The sequence below is a fragment of the Terrapene carolina genome, unplaced genomic scaffold (assembly GCF_002925995.2).
Source record: "Terrapene carolina triunguis isolate 2854851 unplaced genomic scaffold, T_m_triunguis-2.0 Scaffold89, whole genome shotgun sequence".
Classification (NCBI taxonomy): domain Eukaryota; kingdom Metazoa; phylum Chordata; order Testudines; family Emydidae; genus Terrapene; species Terrapene triunguis.
In genome coordinates, this window is record NW_020664440.1 from 8,600,835 (window position 1) to 8,616,418 (window position 15,584).

General features: G+C 39.4%; 1 protein-coding gene across 1 annotated transcript in view; it reads right to left on the reverse strand.

The window, feature by feature from the left end:
- The window catches only part of FOXP1 (forkhead box P1), a 220,319-nt gene extending 205,391 nt beyond the window's left edge, over positions 1-14,928 (reverse strand). The window contains exons 1-3 of the mRNA XM_029911165.1: positions 14,649-14,928; positions 2,793-2,974; positions 1,935-1,937 (exon numbers count right to left, since the gene is read on the reverse strand). Coding sequence (XP_029767025.1) covers positions 1,935-1,937; positions 2,793-2,963 — 174 coding nt within the window. The 5' untranslated portion in view covers positions 2,964-2,974; positions 14,649-14,928. The remainder of the gene's footprint in view (positions 1-1,934; positions 1,938-2,792; positions 2,975-14,648) is intronic.
- Between the last annotated feature and the right edge of the window lie 656 nt (positions 14,929-15,584).

Sequence of the window (15,584 nt, forward strand, 5' to 3'; positions counted from 1 at the left end):
GTATCAAACTAATGACAAAGACAGTATAGTACTTGTACTAGACTCATCCCCGCCCTGATTGCAAGAATACCCACAATCCACTTTATTCCTCCAAAATGATGAATACCAGCATTACCTGATGTTTTTCTATGCTATTAAGATTTACAAAAGCAAACGGATTTGTAAATTTGTTCAAACTTCCTGAATCAACGATTATTTTTAAGAGAAAGGTTTGTTTCCATAATTCAAAAACACACATGTTGTTGGTCCTTGAAAGTCACAAATTTAATAAAAGAATTCAATTTCTAAAATCCAAGTCACTGCTTTATCCAAAAGCACTGCATGGCAGCATCTCTCGCTTGCCCATTGCTCATCATCGGACTGCACAGTTAACCAGCTAACCAAAGAGGAGCCAAGCTCAATCTACTCTCTGCTTATTTTTCAGAAAACACAAATGCCAGGTGGCATAAAGAAACACTTAGACTGAAATGCTCTTAAGAAATAGCTGTTTTATTTAAATAACCATTCATTTGTATTGAAGCAGCGTTATCTAGCACGCATTCTGTCAAGTGACCTGAGAGCATATGTTGTATATGGAGAAACATCTAAACATTATGCTCTGTGTTGTATGTGTATCTGTAAATGCTTGCATTAGCAGTCTGAAAACATTTTTCTTTCCGGAATTTAAAACTATTTTCAAAACACAATGATTGATACATTATTACACTAGTTTTGACAGTCCTTTAGATATTGCACTCTTTTTTAAAGAGGTGTTATAAACGAAGCAAACAGCTCACTTTTTAAAAAGAAAACTCAACAGAAAAGAGACTGATCAAAACAAATTAACAGTAGAATTAAAACACAGAACAGGAAGGCCTTTGCAAACCTGGAGGAGAGCATGTTAATCAAAAGCTATTCTAGTACTGGCAAAAAAGATACAAGCAAAGGATAAAAACTAAGTACAAATGAGAATCCTACAAAACCGCACCATAAGGAAATTCTCCCCCAGTCAATTTCTATCTTTAACTTCCAGATCTGATGCCTGGGAGCATGATGGAGGAAGCACAGCCAGCTGTTCTGGGCATCATTTGGGAGTGGGTTGGAGGACCCCACAGAATTCTTTCTGGAATGCATCAGTCTCTCTCCTTAATTGACCAAATGGGTGGTTGTTGAACGATACAGAACATTACATACAAGATTAAGATGTTTCCTCACTCAACAGCGATCCTTCTGGTTGATTATGGACAGGCGCTGACAAATGCTAAGGGGTGACAGCTTCAATGCAGATTAATATTTGGTGATAAGGAAGAAACATCCCAGTTCTGTATTTTTGGTCTACCAAATGCTATATTTGGGTGATTTATTTTTTCATGTGTCACTAAACAAAGGGGGTGGGGGGTGAAAACAGGACTGAAAAATTCCACAGTGTTCAAATCAAAGCAGTGTAATTAATTCATTTGGATATGAAGCCTTTTTAAGAGCAAACCTTGGTGTTGAATGTACTTCTAACGTATTTTACGGTTCTAATTCTCTTCTACTGTCCTACATTAATCAAAGCTGTAACCCCTGTTGTCTTTGCACTACGAATCAGAATGTGCCCCTGGCGAAGAATGAGGGAAAAGTCAACAGGAATTAAGTTTCAGTGCAACTGTTTACTCAACTATGGCCTGCAGTTATTGAAATTTTATCCGTGGTTTTGTGTGACTACTGCAGTAATGAATTCAGCATGGCTGTGACTTTCTCACTGATGGCATTCTCACTTCAAGTAAAAACCTGTAGAATGAAAATGATTGAAACAACCAAAGTCTATTGCATTTAGTATCATACATTTCTCTGAGCTGCTTAATTGTGGCAGCTTTCTGTCTTACAATGGCAAACCTGGCTAGTTGTTACTTTTTAAGCCTTTGGTTTTGCCTTGTTTTCAACTGCAGGTTTTTCTTCACCACAACCACCACCTGCTGAAAAGATCACTGTGCACTTAAGAGAGACTTGCACAGCCGCCAAAAGTTTATTTAAAAGGTTTTAAGAATGTTTACTGCATTACAGCTAGTACGGTTTAGGCATAAACACATTCACACGACTGCTGAAGCACAGCCTTTGTTTCCAAAATGGGTTAATGATACATGCTAAGCAGTTTGTTATAAGTCCTTCTCTAACCAGGGTTTCAAAATTTTATAAAGGAAGCAAAAAAAGGATAACATGTTATATGGCTAATCTACTAACAATAACACTGATGAACTCAATCGCGTCTGTCTAAAATGTAATAATTAAAGTACATAGGGGACACATTAATCCATAATTTTGCTCCTGATGATTCTGTAGTAAAAACAGGACTGACGTGACGATTTCATTTTATTTAATTTTTTAGTTCCATTGCAGTAGGTGAAAAACAAACCATTTAGCTAACAGAAAAGACTCTGTTGATAGAGGATGCTAGGTTATATTAAAATTTGTTGCAAAAACAAAACTCAGAGTTAGTGATTCTTCCAACCAGTGACATATTTTGGAAACTAGTATATAGTGGTTCACCCAGTCACAGCCACCAGGCTCTACACATTTAGACAACAGAAACAGACTGATCTTTGGATCTTTCCAACGAGTGCATGGGAAAGGGCACTCATTGGAAAGAGAAGAGAAGTATAAATTTCCCTTTACATTATGATTGCTTTTATCTAAATATTACAGGGTACATCTCATACATATGTATGGAGGCCCTCCTAAGCATTTATTTGACTGGCAAATATCAAAGGTTTTAAGAGCTAAATACTTTTTTTTTCTTTAGGAAGTGAAGTTGTAAATATATTGAACAGTACCTGCTGCTGCTGAAGATGTGCTAAATCTGCAGCCCCAATTTCAACTGAAGGTGTCTCACCGTTGGATCTCACTTCCCGTAGACTGCACTCTAGTAAATGGTTGCCGCTGCTTGCTCCATTCTGAATAGCTGAACCGTTACTTTTTGTCTCAATCCCAGATTCTTGCATCATGACTCAAAAACCTGAAATAATTTAGGGGAGGAGAAAAAAAAAAAGCAGCTGTTAAAACAGTTGCTGTATATAAGGAGACATGCCCTGTTTTAAATCCTGCCAAAACTATAAACATGTGTCATTTCCCTTCATACAATTTATCTTTCATTAACGGTTCATGTTACCAGTTTATTTCTAAATATAGCATTATTTGCTCAATAATTACCCTTATAGAAAAAAATATTTTTCAAATGAACACATAAAATCAGTAATTACAATGTTCTAATTACATCTGGATGTTTTACTTCAAAACTGACAAGTCATTCTATGTAACATGTTATGGACAACATCAAAACCTTGATACATAGTGGACAGGAGCAGAAAGCTGAAGTGGAGTGTTGAGTATTCAGATTTCCAATCACACCATCATTCTGTCAAATTAGCAACTTTTATTACTATGAAGTACATGGAGATATTTCAGGTATCTCCAAGGTGCTGAGCAACCTCTGAAATGTGCTTCATCGATTTTCACGGAAGCAAATTCTTTTCTTCCAGGATTCATCCAGCCGCTCACAGGATTCCGGTCCCTTTGAGTAAATCTCCTAGTTAGTGTTATCCATCTGACTTAGTATACACGTTAGTGATAGTTCTTTACAACTAGAGTTAGCTGAAGTATTTGCAACAATGTATCTGAACAATATTGGCCTTTACTTGTGAAGCATTCATAGAAATCATGACCCTTTGTGAACACATTAACTATTTGTAGATATTTGTCAAGTAGCTTACATGAACACAAATTTCAGTCCACAGGCTGTTCACAAACCATTCACTGACTTTGATCATTTGCAATACATTATCATGGTGTCGGACTGATCATTTAAGTTAAAGATATAGGTTCTCCTCTTTAAATGGATGACAAACTTTTTTCTTTTTTTTTTTTAATCTGGAGACTAATGAATAGCAAATAACGCTCTTCAATGATGAATTACTGGACAACTGATTGTTTATGCTCAAATTCTTGAAAGTTCTGGGATTCTTGAAAGTTTCCATGAATAAAGTTGCTGTGGTGAGAATGCTTGGGAACAATGTGACTCCAAAAATAATACTGAAGTGAAGTTGCCATATTTATTTATAAAACTATTCTCAATTCTCTTTTTGTGCAATTTGACTGGCTCTATTATAGGTATTTCAACCCGCTAGCCCCAATGCTAAAGGATTAAAATACCATTAGTTTTCTCTGTTTCCATTGACTCATCCTTCCTTCCTCCCTTCCTTCCTTACGGCTCCTCATTCCTCTTTTTATTGCCCAGAACCACTTGCCCATGGTGACACAAACGACTCACCAGGAAATAGGGACACACAGTAAATGTTTCACAGCAGCGCTCAGCAGTACGGACCATTAGTAGCTAGAGGTAATATGTTGTTGGTCATATATGCAACAGAATTAGGAAAACAGGACGCTTTCCCAACAGAATTCCTTTCCCAACTGAGAGACTTTCCCCAAAGGCATCAGTAAGGAAATCTTGCCTGTCTCCATCTGAATTTCAATAAGCAGTCCAGAAAAGCAGATCTTTTGTTTTCAACTGCTTTCCACTGGCAATAAAAGGCCCACATTTAAGGAGGAACCTGTTTAAATTCAATAACTCTTAACCAGTTCAGAAACAGGAAGAAAAATTCCCCCTCCCAGCACATGTGGGAAAACATCAATCAAAGGAGGCGAGAGAAAGCAATGCATTTCTAATGGAAAAGTACTAGGGAAAAATACTTTCCCCAGAAAATCCGTACAGGCATAATTTTGAGCCCTGAGACACCTACTGTACAATATTTGTTGGAGACTAAAAGGTTCTTTCCTTCCAGTGTCAACTCCCTTGGGTTAACTGCTCAGAGCAAGCAGCCCCTTTCACTAACATTTCAAGAGTAGCCCAACTGTCAAGCATTAAGTGACATGTAGCATCCAACTACGGTTATTGTTTAGCTCTGTGGGGTGCGCTACACTCCAGTCAAACAAACATATGCCACTCACTAATTTGGTAAATTTGGATTCATAATGATGATCCATAAAGCTAATAACCAAGATGTCCGATCTGGGAAGCAACTGACTAATAAGGGCTTTGTCATATGCATGCTACAACATTAGCATTAGTTTCTGATTCACAATCAAGGCTGGGGAAACCAAACATAAGAAAGACCCCACTCCAGTCACTAAGGATCTATTCACCATACATGCTATGCACCTCTTTCACATTTCTGGAAGGTGGTAGAACAGATTCAAATGTTCTGCTTACATTTAAATAAATTTCATCTGGTCTATGGAAACTTGTTTCAATTCACTCTGTGGGATCTTTGAATCATGCAAAGAGACAAAAAGACTACAAGGTTCATTATACTGTTTCTGTCAGTTCCCTTGTAAAACTTCACAGATCTAAATTAACAAAAACCTTTCTGTATGTAACTAGACAATGCATTTTGTTCTTTAAATTGATCCAGTTCTGATGTAGAATACATGTTGTCTTTTGCTCTTTACACACGCTACATGAAGGAACCACACAGGCATGGTAATAGCCGTTTTTGCTAAACATATACAATGTGTCCGACCTTCGCCCTCTCTCTATATTTCTATCTATATCTATAGATATATCTCTTGCAACTCTAGCAGGGTTCTGATGACTTCTGAAACACAGATGACATCAGTGGGCTCACAATATATTTAAAGGAATATTACTCAATTCCTACACACTACAGTAAAAAAAGGCACATCTCCTTTAACCAGAAGGGAATAAACTAAACACCCTTAACCTTTCTCTCTTCATCCATACTTAGGGCCAGATTCTGAACTGGAATAAAGGAAGACTTATGTCAAATTACATCACCTGATGATCTGGTCAAATATGAAGAGTTATAATTTGATTAGCTGCTTAAACTCATCTCTTTGAAACACACAGTCCCTGGTGGAAAGATGGCAGCACCTTTGGCCTAGGACACAGGTGTCAATTGCTATGAAGTTTTTATGGCAGCCTGAAAAAGCTGTAAGCGTCCTAGGAAGGGTGTTCATCTCGGACAGCGCTGAAGAACTGACAGTATGTGTTTCCAGCTGATATCGCACCAGTTGAAACAAAAGTAAAAAAAGAAATTGTACCTGAACAGTAAAGAAAAGACATCATGTTCCCAAGCTCTTTAGATAGATAACGAACAAGTTATCTTGGAGCAGACACATGGGGAAACTATTAAGAACACTTGTGATGTCAAAACATACGGCATGTTATAAGAAAGCACTGCCCAAAGGTACCAAAAGCCTTGAGGAGACTGGGATCACTGAGGAGCAGATCAATAAATGGACAATCACAACTCCCCATGTGCACAAAACATCACTAGGGCTCAGGAAATAATTCAGAAGCAAATTAGTCACAAAATTATTTATTGCATCTCAGGTTAGAAAATCCTCCCGGAACAGAAAGAAATGTTGAAAAATGTTGCAATTTTTCTTAATTTGTTTTCCCAAAAAAAGAAGACTATTGAGTTTTCTGTGAACTTTTTTAATTGCAAATGTTTGTACTCTTATTTTACATTTCAAAATACAGTAGCATGCATGAGTTCTGGCTACGGGGAGGGATAGCTCAGTGGTTTGAGCATTGGCATCTGGGGCAAAAGTCTGTCTGGGGATTGGTCCTGCATTGAGCAGGGGGTTGGACTAGATGACCTGAGGTCCCTTCCAACCCTGATATTCTATGATTCTACGCCTACCTCCTACAGTCAGGAGAGAATTAGCAGATGCCATTGTGGATAAGGATCCTCAACAAAGGAAAAAAGAAGACGACTGGACTAGTTTGGGCCTTACAAATTTAACAGAAAACATAATTCTGCATTCTCAGAACTCTTTAAAAAAACGACCCTGTAACGAATGAAAAAAAAAAGAAAAATTGTGAAAACCTCTGTGCAAATTATTTTTAAAAATGGCTCACTTGTGTCTACCAGCTCTAAATGTAACCCTGGCTGGACAACAGTACAAAAACAAACAGACATTGCCAAAACTCCTCCTCCAGATAAGATGTGTATAGGGGCAGAGAAGATAAAACACTTTGCTCCTTAGCTACAGTCAGCATATGACTTGAGGTAAATAATCACAATACACTGCAAGGGAGCGCAGCCTATTTGAGCCCCTCCCACACAGTGGATATTATTGGTCTTTTTGAGCATGCCCAAATAAGTCAGCCTGATGTTCCCCGAGGGGGGGAGAGACAATCTTTTAAAGATGGGCATGGAAGAAGCACGACTTTTTGTTCCAGGCTCTCGAGAATGCTGTTTGTTGCCAAAGCCTATCATTCACATTGGAAGGAAGGAGCCCAAGCAAGGTTTTAAGCATGAATTAGGATTATACCATGTGGGAGATGAGCTGTTGCTCCTTTATGTCCAGTATCACAAAAAGCAAACTTTGTTCTAAATACAACCCTAATTAATCAAACGATAGCAAATAAGTTTGGTCAGGAGAGTGATGTTTTATGAAGACAAGCGATTTTGATCATTTCTATGCACAAGGATAAATTAAACACAGTTCTGTGCGTAAAGTTGCATGGTATGCAAAATATTATTTTGTAAGTGAATACATTTAACGGTGTAGGTAGAAGTCTCACGGAAGTACAAAGCAAAGTAGTGCTGGAACAGAGAACATGCTTTTATAGCATAGAATAGGCTGTCTGCTCACAGGTTTTATTTATTCAATTTTTTTCTTTTAATTTTGCACAATATTTCAGAGCGGAGCTTTTGAAAATTCCACTAGGTGCCTACCTGCATCTTTTGGTGCCTAAACACCATAAAAAAAATCTGGCCTTGGGTGCCTAGCTGCCCATTGTGCCTTTGAAATTCTCCCCCTGAATGCTTCCAGCATCAGTCTAGGCCATGTATCCTGTACCCAACCTATGCATGTAAGAGCTTTTCACAAAACTCATGATTTTATTTTGGTTATTGTTATTTGGAGGTTTTAACAAATATATAACTACTGTAGCAGTGCAAATCTACAACATTCAACATTTCCCTCCCCTGGCAAATGCATTAGTGCAACAAATTTTATCATAAAGCCCGTCGTTTTCACACTTGTAAAGATTTTAAGCTAACAAAAAGTTCAGTCTTTATTTCAGGGCAGTTAATTAAGGTTGATCAAGTCAGGCAGAAGTAAATTAACTTGGCTGATCAATTATTTATATGAAGCAGAATAAATGCCCTTAAAGAACTTGGCCCAGTCATGAAAGGATGTGTAAATTAAACTAAACACAGATTTATAAAATATATTTCTACTTCTGTGGAGACAACAGTTAATGGCAAAATCAGTTTTCGGTAAGTGATTAAATGGCAGGGTCTACTCCCAAATTCTCAAACACCAGCAGGCATGCGATCCATTCAGACAGCCATTAAAATCCAACGAGTTTTAACCCTTCGTTGCCAGTAAGTACATTTGCTTTGCAATTTTAAGAAGAGAAATAAAGCTCCAAACTCTTTTGGAAACCTCTCCTGAATCATTCTGGAAAAGGATAAACATACATGAAAAAGCAGACACACGAACCAGCATGGGGCGGGGTTGTCCCTTGAAAAGAGAAACGCTCAAGAAAAGTTCTACATGAACAGCACTAGAAGGAGAAATCAAGGTACAACACAGCAGGGCAGTGGCAGCACAAGCCTCCGCACATTGTGTCACATGCCCGCCTTCTTTAGAAACCGCCCCTATGATTGAGAAACAGATTTCCTAGTGTGCCACCTATGAGATATCGGATGGTAATTTTTGATCAGTACTGACCCGGGGATGGATGGGAACTAGTGACCTGGAGATGAAAGACTTCCATTCCCATCACTACTCTCCAAAATCCATCCACTTCTCTATGAACATATTTCTAAATCAGGGTGCGGATACCTAGCAAATTTAAACGGTCATAGAATTTCCAACAGCTGATGAGCTGTCCCTAGACAGACTGCAAATGTGAAAAATCGGGATGGAGGTGGGAGGTAATAGGAGCCTATCTAAGAAAGACCCAAAAATCAGGACTGTCCCTATAAAATCGGGATATCTGGACACCCTAGCTGTCCCTAGATCTTTAAGCTGGCTAGTGGCACAGAAGCAATACACCATCCTACCACCCATCAGTTGAGTAAAAGAATATGGATTCACTCGTGGAGATTGAGAATCCTGTGAAGAGTAAGTGTTTGATCTGGTGGTGGAAGCACTGCAGACATGCAGCTGTTCATTCACTAAAATACACCCCGTTACTAATTAAGTGTGGAGCAAACAGCTTCTGAGCAGGCTGCTTGATGGCTGCCGGCCATCTGAAATTTTGCTGGAGAGGAGAGTCCAAAATATTGAACACCGGGCCAGTGACTGCCTTGAGGAATGCCTTTGTGATTAAGAAAACTGACGGAAAGTGCTGCCCCAATACACTGTATGACTTAACCAAAGCATATCATCATCAAACTACTCAGACGGCTGTTCAGTTTTCAAAAACGTAAGTGTACGTTATTCTTGATGGCTACCTGCTGGGCTTTTAAAGCCTTTAGCAGCCACCCTGCATTGCATTTTTTTAAAAGTGGCATTTGAAGTAGAGATTAAAGATGGGAAAACTGGTGCAGCAAAATAAGAACCAACCCAAACCTTCAGCAGAAATTAAGCAAGCCAGAGAGAAACTGAAACCTTCATGAGGCTCAAAAGAGCCTTGTCATTAAAAATAAAGAAAACTGACAACCTTGCACTTGCTAGTTTCAGGTGGACCTGGAAGAATCACCTAAATATTGCCAAAAACTGATTTAGTAGTATTTCTGCCTCCACTGGAGCCAAGAAATGCTAGAAATCGTATGATGAAGTTTCAATTTCCATATCCCAGGGGTTTGATTACATTTGGGTATGTTTTGGATAAATCTACCCCTTTGGAGGGTCATTCACTGTTGCATATACGATACTATTGGCTGCTGAGTTTTGCAGGAGGAGGAAAAGAAGGGATTCGGTTAAAAAAAGGATTACAAATGATCTTCGAGAATCAATAGAGCTGGTGAGAAATGCTATGAGGTTCCATCCTCCTAGAAAGGTGATGCTGAGTCATGTCTCTGAATAGTGGTTTCTTGCTATGGTGTATAACCCAACACTGAGGTAGACGAAGAGCAAGCACACACTGGAAGTGTGAAAAGAGGAAACAAAGAAAGAGAGAGAGAGAGATGCAGGGGAAATCCTTTGATATTTCCTAAGCTAAAGGGGGAATTCACTGAATTAAAATGGATCCTTGAAATTTCAAAGGTTGAAAACCTTCCAATAAAGATGGACGAGAATGCTATATTCCAGGATTAAAACAAGAATGTACTGAGCTTGGTATAGGATCTTACACAACATGGTAAGAATGTGTACTCGCTGCTATGCAAGCACCATCTTCCTATACCGAATTTTCATAATTATAACAGAAAGGCGTAAATTTTCTAATGCATGGCAGTTCAAAAAGTAATCAAGAGAATGTGCCTGAGGGCTATTTTAATGTATGCAAAGCTAGTGACCCACTGTAAATGGGAGGTAGGCTTCAATGAATGCAAAGTAATGCACACATACTAAAGACCTGGTCTGATGAGGGACGGCTAAAATTAACACCCAATTAATTTCCGAATTGACAAACAAATGAAACCCATAAATCTACTTTCTCATTAATTTTCTTGTGGTATAATTTAAAGCAGTAATATGAGGGCAAAAACTGAGCATTATCCATCATAAATATCAAAAAAGATAGCACTGTAACACCATAAATTATGCATATTACCTGTTGTTAAAAATGATTAATGTATTATCAACTTTATCGTGCACTGTATATGTCTAGACTGATCTAAAATCTGAAAATTTCATTTAGTACTTGGGAATAAAGGGTCCAGAAGGAATGGAATTATCCACAGCACATTCTGAGGCTGGCCTGCTGACACAAAGACCGCTTCTTATGCTGTCATCTGGGAGTTCCAGGCTCTGAACTAGACTCATCCCAAACCTTGGGTCGGTGGAGGTTGAGCGTATCGTAGAGGTGATACGCTGAGTCTCCCTGGGGACAGGAGACAAATCACGCTGCTCTGAGAGCATCCCTGCTAGCTGATCCACAGAATGGCATTGGCATTTTTTCACAAAGGGGCCGCTCACCTCCTCTACCCTCTTGGCTGAAGGGAAAGCACTGCTCCATGATGTAGAGAGATTGAGAGGAGAGAGAACAAATGAAGGGGAGGGAAAGTGAAGGGATAATTGCATTCCGCCTGGAAGGTAACAATTGGTGCTTTCTAGAAGTGCCGGAGCGCATCACCTTGGCCAACTGAATAAGGACATAGCTGTGATCCCTGTTGCCGCAGTCTCTCCCCAGGGATCAAACCTGTCACTCTTGTAAGAAGCTGAACTTTAACTAGCTTGATCTTACAGTAGGCTCCCCAGTCCATTTTCACCCTCAAGTCTCTTGAGTAGCTGCTTTACCAGCTCCTGCTTATCCACCCATGTCTTTTTATTTTCTTACTTATCTACATTAACACAACACCTTTCTTGCTCTTTTTTTGGCTAAATGACTACAACGGCTTACCATTTCCGAACAGCCTTTATGGCCACTGAGGAATGAGGTAATTTAGAACCAGTAAAGTCAAGGGGAGACAATGGCTAATCTTCTACATACACCACAACTTCAGGAAAGTAGTGGTTAGAAGACAGGAGTGGTAGTCAGGACCTCCAGGGTTCTACTTCCAGCTGTGCCAACTCTGACTCACTGTGTGTCCTTAAGCACGCCATTTAACTTCTCTCTGTAAATGGTGATTTAAGTTACCCAGGGGTAAGTCAGTTCTGCCAAGAGGGACATAGAAAAAAGTGTAGCAGAAAAAGCAACTACAGGACCTAGTGAGAAAGCAGGAAGAGGGCAACATTGTCTTACAGCTTCAGGGAAAGTAACTAACAAAAGGGCATAAGGAGGCGCCATTAGCTCTGTGGCATTCACTAGTCCTCTGGAAGAACTAGTGCCCAAAGGTGTGTTGAACCACATCAGACAGATAGCTGAGAACATGAACCTCTGAGTGCTAAACAAAATCTCAGCAAAGACTTCAATTTTGAGGGTGGGGGCCGGGGAGGGACAGATAGCTCAGTGGTTTGAGCATTGGCCTGCTAAACCCAGGGTTGAGGGGGCCATTTAGGGTTCTGGGGCAAAAATCTGTCAGGGACAGTACTTGGTCCTGCTGTGAAAGCAGGGGACTGGACTCAATGACCTTTCAAGGTCCCTTCCAGTTCTATGAGATAGGTATATCTCCATATTATATTATTATAGTTGCGTGCACCCCACAAGTTCCACAGGTGCAAAGAGTAACAGCTTCGCAGGAGACCTGACCCGGACACTCTCTCTGCTGCAAACTGTACCAACTCCATCAGCATGAAGGTTACTGGCCCATAACCCACTGAACCAGAGAGGTACAACTGCCTTGACAGCCTAAGCCATAGACCACTCAAATATAGTCCACAAAAGGATCTGTCTGCATCCACCACTTCACTAGGAATTGGATAACCCAAGTCTACCTCACCTTATCAATACTGGTTACAGAGAAATCAGCTTTTTCCAGGGTTAGGTATCTGCATCCTCACCATTCCTTGCGTACCCATCCAGGAGCCATGCCCAGTCTAGTCTCATATAATAAATACATATAATAGTATGTATTATATAATAATATACATACATATAATTAATAAATACAGCCAACCATGCTCTTCCTGGTTTGGCAATTATTAATCTACATATTCAAAATGAAAGTCATGCCTTGATTATCTCGAACTATAAAGCAGAACCATGTCACACCAACTGGCAAATACTATGCCACCCATTTCACAACATGCATCCCAGTTTACTCCATCATGCCATATACTTGCTCTCAGTGAGTAATCAAGTAAACTTACTGTTACCTAGTCTTTTATTCCCTACCTCCTTCTCTACTGTTTTGTTACCATTCGCTAAAGCATGTTTGTGAGCTCCGTGGAGAAGAGCTCATTTCCTTCCATTTTGGGAGACTTTTTTCAAACTTTCAGGCCTGACAGAAATCATCATACTACTACTAGATGGAAAGGGGCTTTTCATTTCTTTTGAAATGAATGGCACACTGCATAGCAATGGACTAGCAGCTGAGAACACTACTGTATTTCCAGCCAGGGTGCAGTGAACTCTATTACCAGGACTTTGATCTGGGCATTACATGCTTTACAGAAATTCCCCTCCTTAAGGAAGCATACTCACAGTTTTAGTGCTGCCATGCTGAGAATGGTAGGGAACGACTCTAAATAGACCTATTTCCATCCCTACCTCCTGTCTCACATTCACGCATGGACATACAACACAAGCTATCTACCTGTTCTCCCCACCCCGATACACACCAATAGACCAGTTGTATTCACACAATTGTGTGCTAAGGCTGAACAGAGAGTGTAAGCTGCTCCAGTGAGTGCTAACTCAAGGGTTGAGATTAGTTCATATGCAGTCAACTCCATCCTGGCAGCATCGGCTCCGATATGGACACACAGATCAATGGAATATTAAAAAGCATTAAATACAAGGCCTGCTTTGTGTTTAGCAAATGCATAGCAGGGCAGATTTACCTTGCCACCGAGGTGTGATGGGGCGATTCCAAACCTTGGAGAGACCAAGGGTTCACTGGGGTTTAATTATAAATCCCCTCTCTCATTAAGGCATTTTTAGCTTCTCTATCACTCTGCAGTACTTAAAATCACTTCAACAGTCAGATGCTGCTTTGTAACACCACTGCACAATATAGTTTCTCATTTCAACATTTTCACTTAGTTTAATATAGAGAGGGTTTGATTTATCATAGCAGTGCTGGTCAATTAATGACTGGCTTGTTAGGTTACACACTTCAAGTACCTTACACTTCACCTCAAAGCCATAATCGCTCTACCGGCCAAAACGAACAATATGTTTGGATCACTAGTGCGAGTTAGTGAATACAATCTATCAGAATTTTGTGCAAGTTTTGTTGCTTGCTTTTCCGGGGGACAATTATTTAATTTTAGCCTTCACAAGCGCCCTATAAATATATATTAAATACATGTATTTTTTAATAGCTAGCCTCAAATACAAAGTAATAGACCCTTCTTCATATAAAAGAGCTATCATTTTTTTCCTCAAGGTCACTTTGTATGCACAGTCCTAACAACTTACAGCTAATGCTCACAGGTCCTGTCTGGCATTAAAAACCAAAGCCATATTCAGAAACAATAACAAACAATAATTATGAAAAACAAAGATGGCGTGAGCTTGTTTTTCTTGCTTGTTTGCAAAACAATGCAAAAAGCACAAACTACCTGCAAAAGCACAAATTATCTAATGAGGACTCTCAGAAAGTAAAGTGCTATTAAATAGCCAGCCTCCAAAATTAGCAGACGTAAATGCTGTTTCAGTTATAAGCAGAAAGAGCAAAAGCAGTTCTATAATGTCATGCGCAAAAGAAGAAAGACAGGGCACAGTTTTTAATTTAGTATTTTCTCTTCATTCAGTTTGCCCTGCTTTCAAATCAGAGGATTTCTTCAGATGGCTTTAGAAATAAAAGTTAAACGTTTTTCCTTTTCAAACTTGATAGAGGGCAGATGCATCAATTAGAAACATATCTGATTAAAAAGGTAAGAAAAAAATATAACCCACTGTGGTACATAATTCAAACGCCGTACATTTTGGTGATTACCTTGTTCATAGCCCTATCCCTTTGTCCTAGACCTTCTAAGTCCTTGTTTGTTCCACACAGAATTTTCTAGCCATCAGATGCTCTATTACTGTGCTAGTCGTCTTGCAGGAGTGCTCTCTCCCTTCTGAAAAAAGCAAACAACTGGATAGATATCATTACACTAAGGAAATCTCTTGGAAAAACCAAACAACTTGCTAATCTTTCTAGCCCCTTCATCCAAGTTAAAGATAAGAAAAGCAAACCTAAGTCAGTTTCAACCACATTCCAGGGACAAGTTCCCCTTTTCTCCTTTATCAAAATCCCAGCATTTAAAGTTTTTTTTCCAGACCTTGCAGGATAAACTGCTGCTCACACCCGCAAACAAAGCAATATTTGTTTAATCACTGATTGCTGCCATGGGTACAGTAAACAAGGGGCCCGGCATTTGTGTTTATGAACAAACACATCATCTTGCAAGAGCAATTTAACATTAACCAGGTGGAATAATCAACAGATTTCATAGGTGACACTCGGGGCAGGACTAATGTAAACAGAGCGGGGAGGAGAAAGGGGCCACTCTCAGGGAATCAAGGTTGAGGCAAATGCATTGCAGAGTAAACAGCTGGGAAGAACTCAAGACAAACAAATAGTCATTCTTCTGACATTTAGAGAAGCAGAAAGGTTGTATGTTACATAGATCAGCTGCTGACCACCATGAAATCAAACCAGTTGGGGACCAGGCCTCCTTGTTTACACAGTGCCATGTTTGCTTATAAACAACAATTTGCTGTTACCAACTTTTGCATTACTCATCATATAAACCATCAGATCAAGTGAAATCTTGTTAACTCTTTGCTGGATTTGGGATTAAAAAAAAATACAAAACAAAAACAGAAAAACACCTTTAGGATCTTTAGCTAAAGGAACCGGCCAGATGAGGAAATGCACTTTCACATG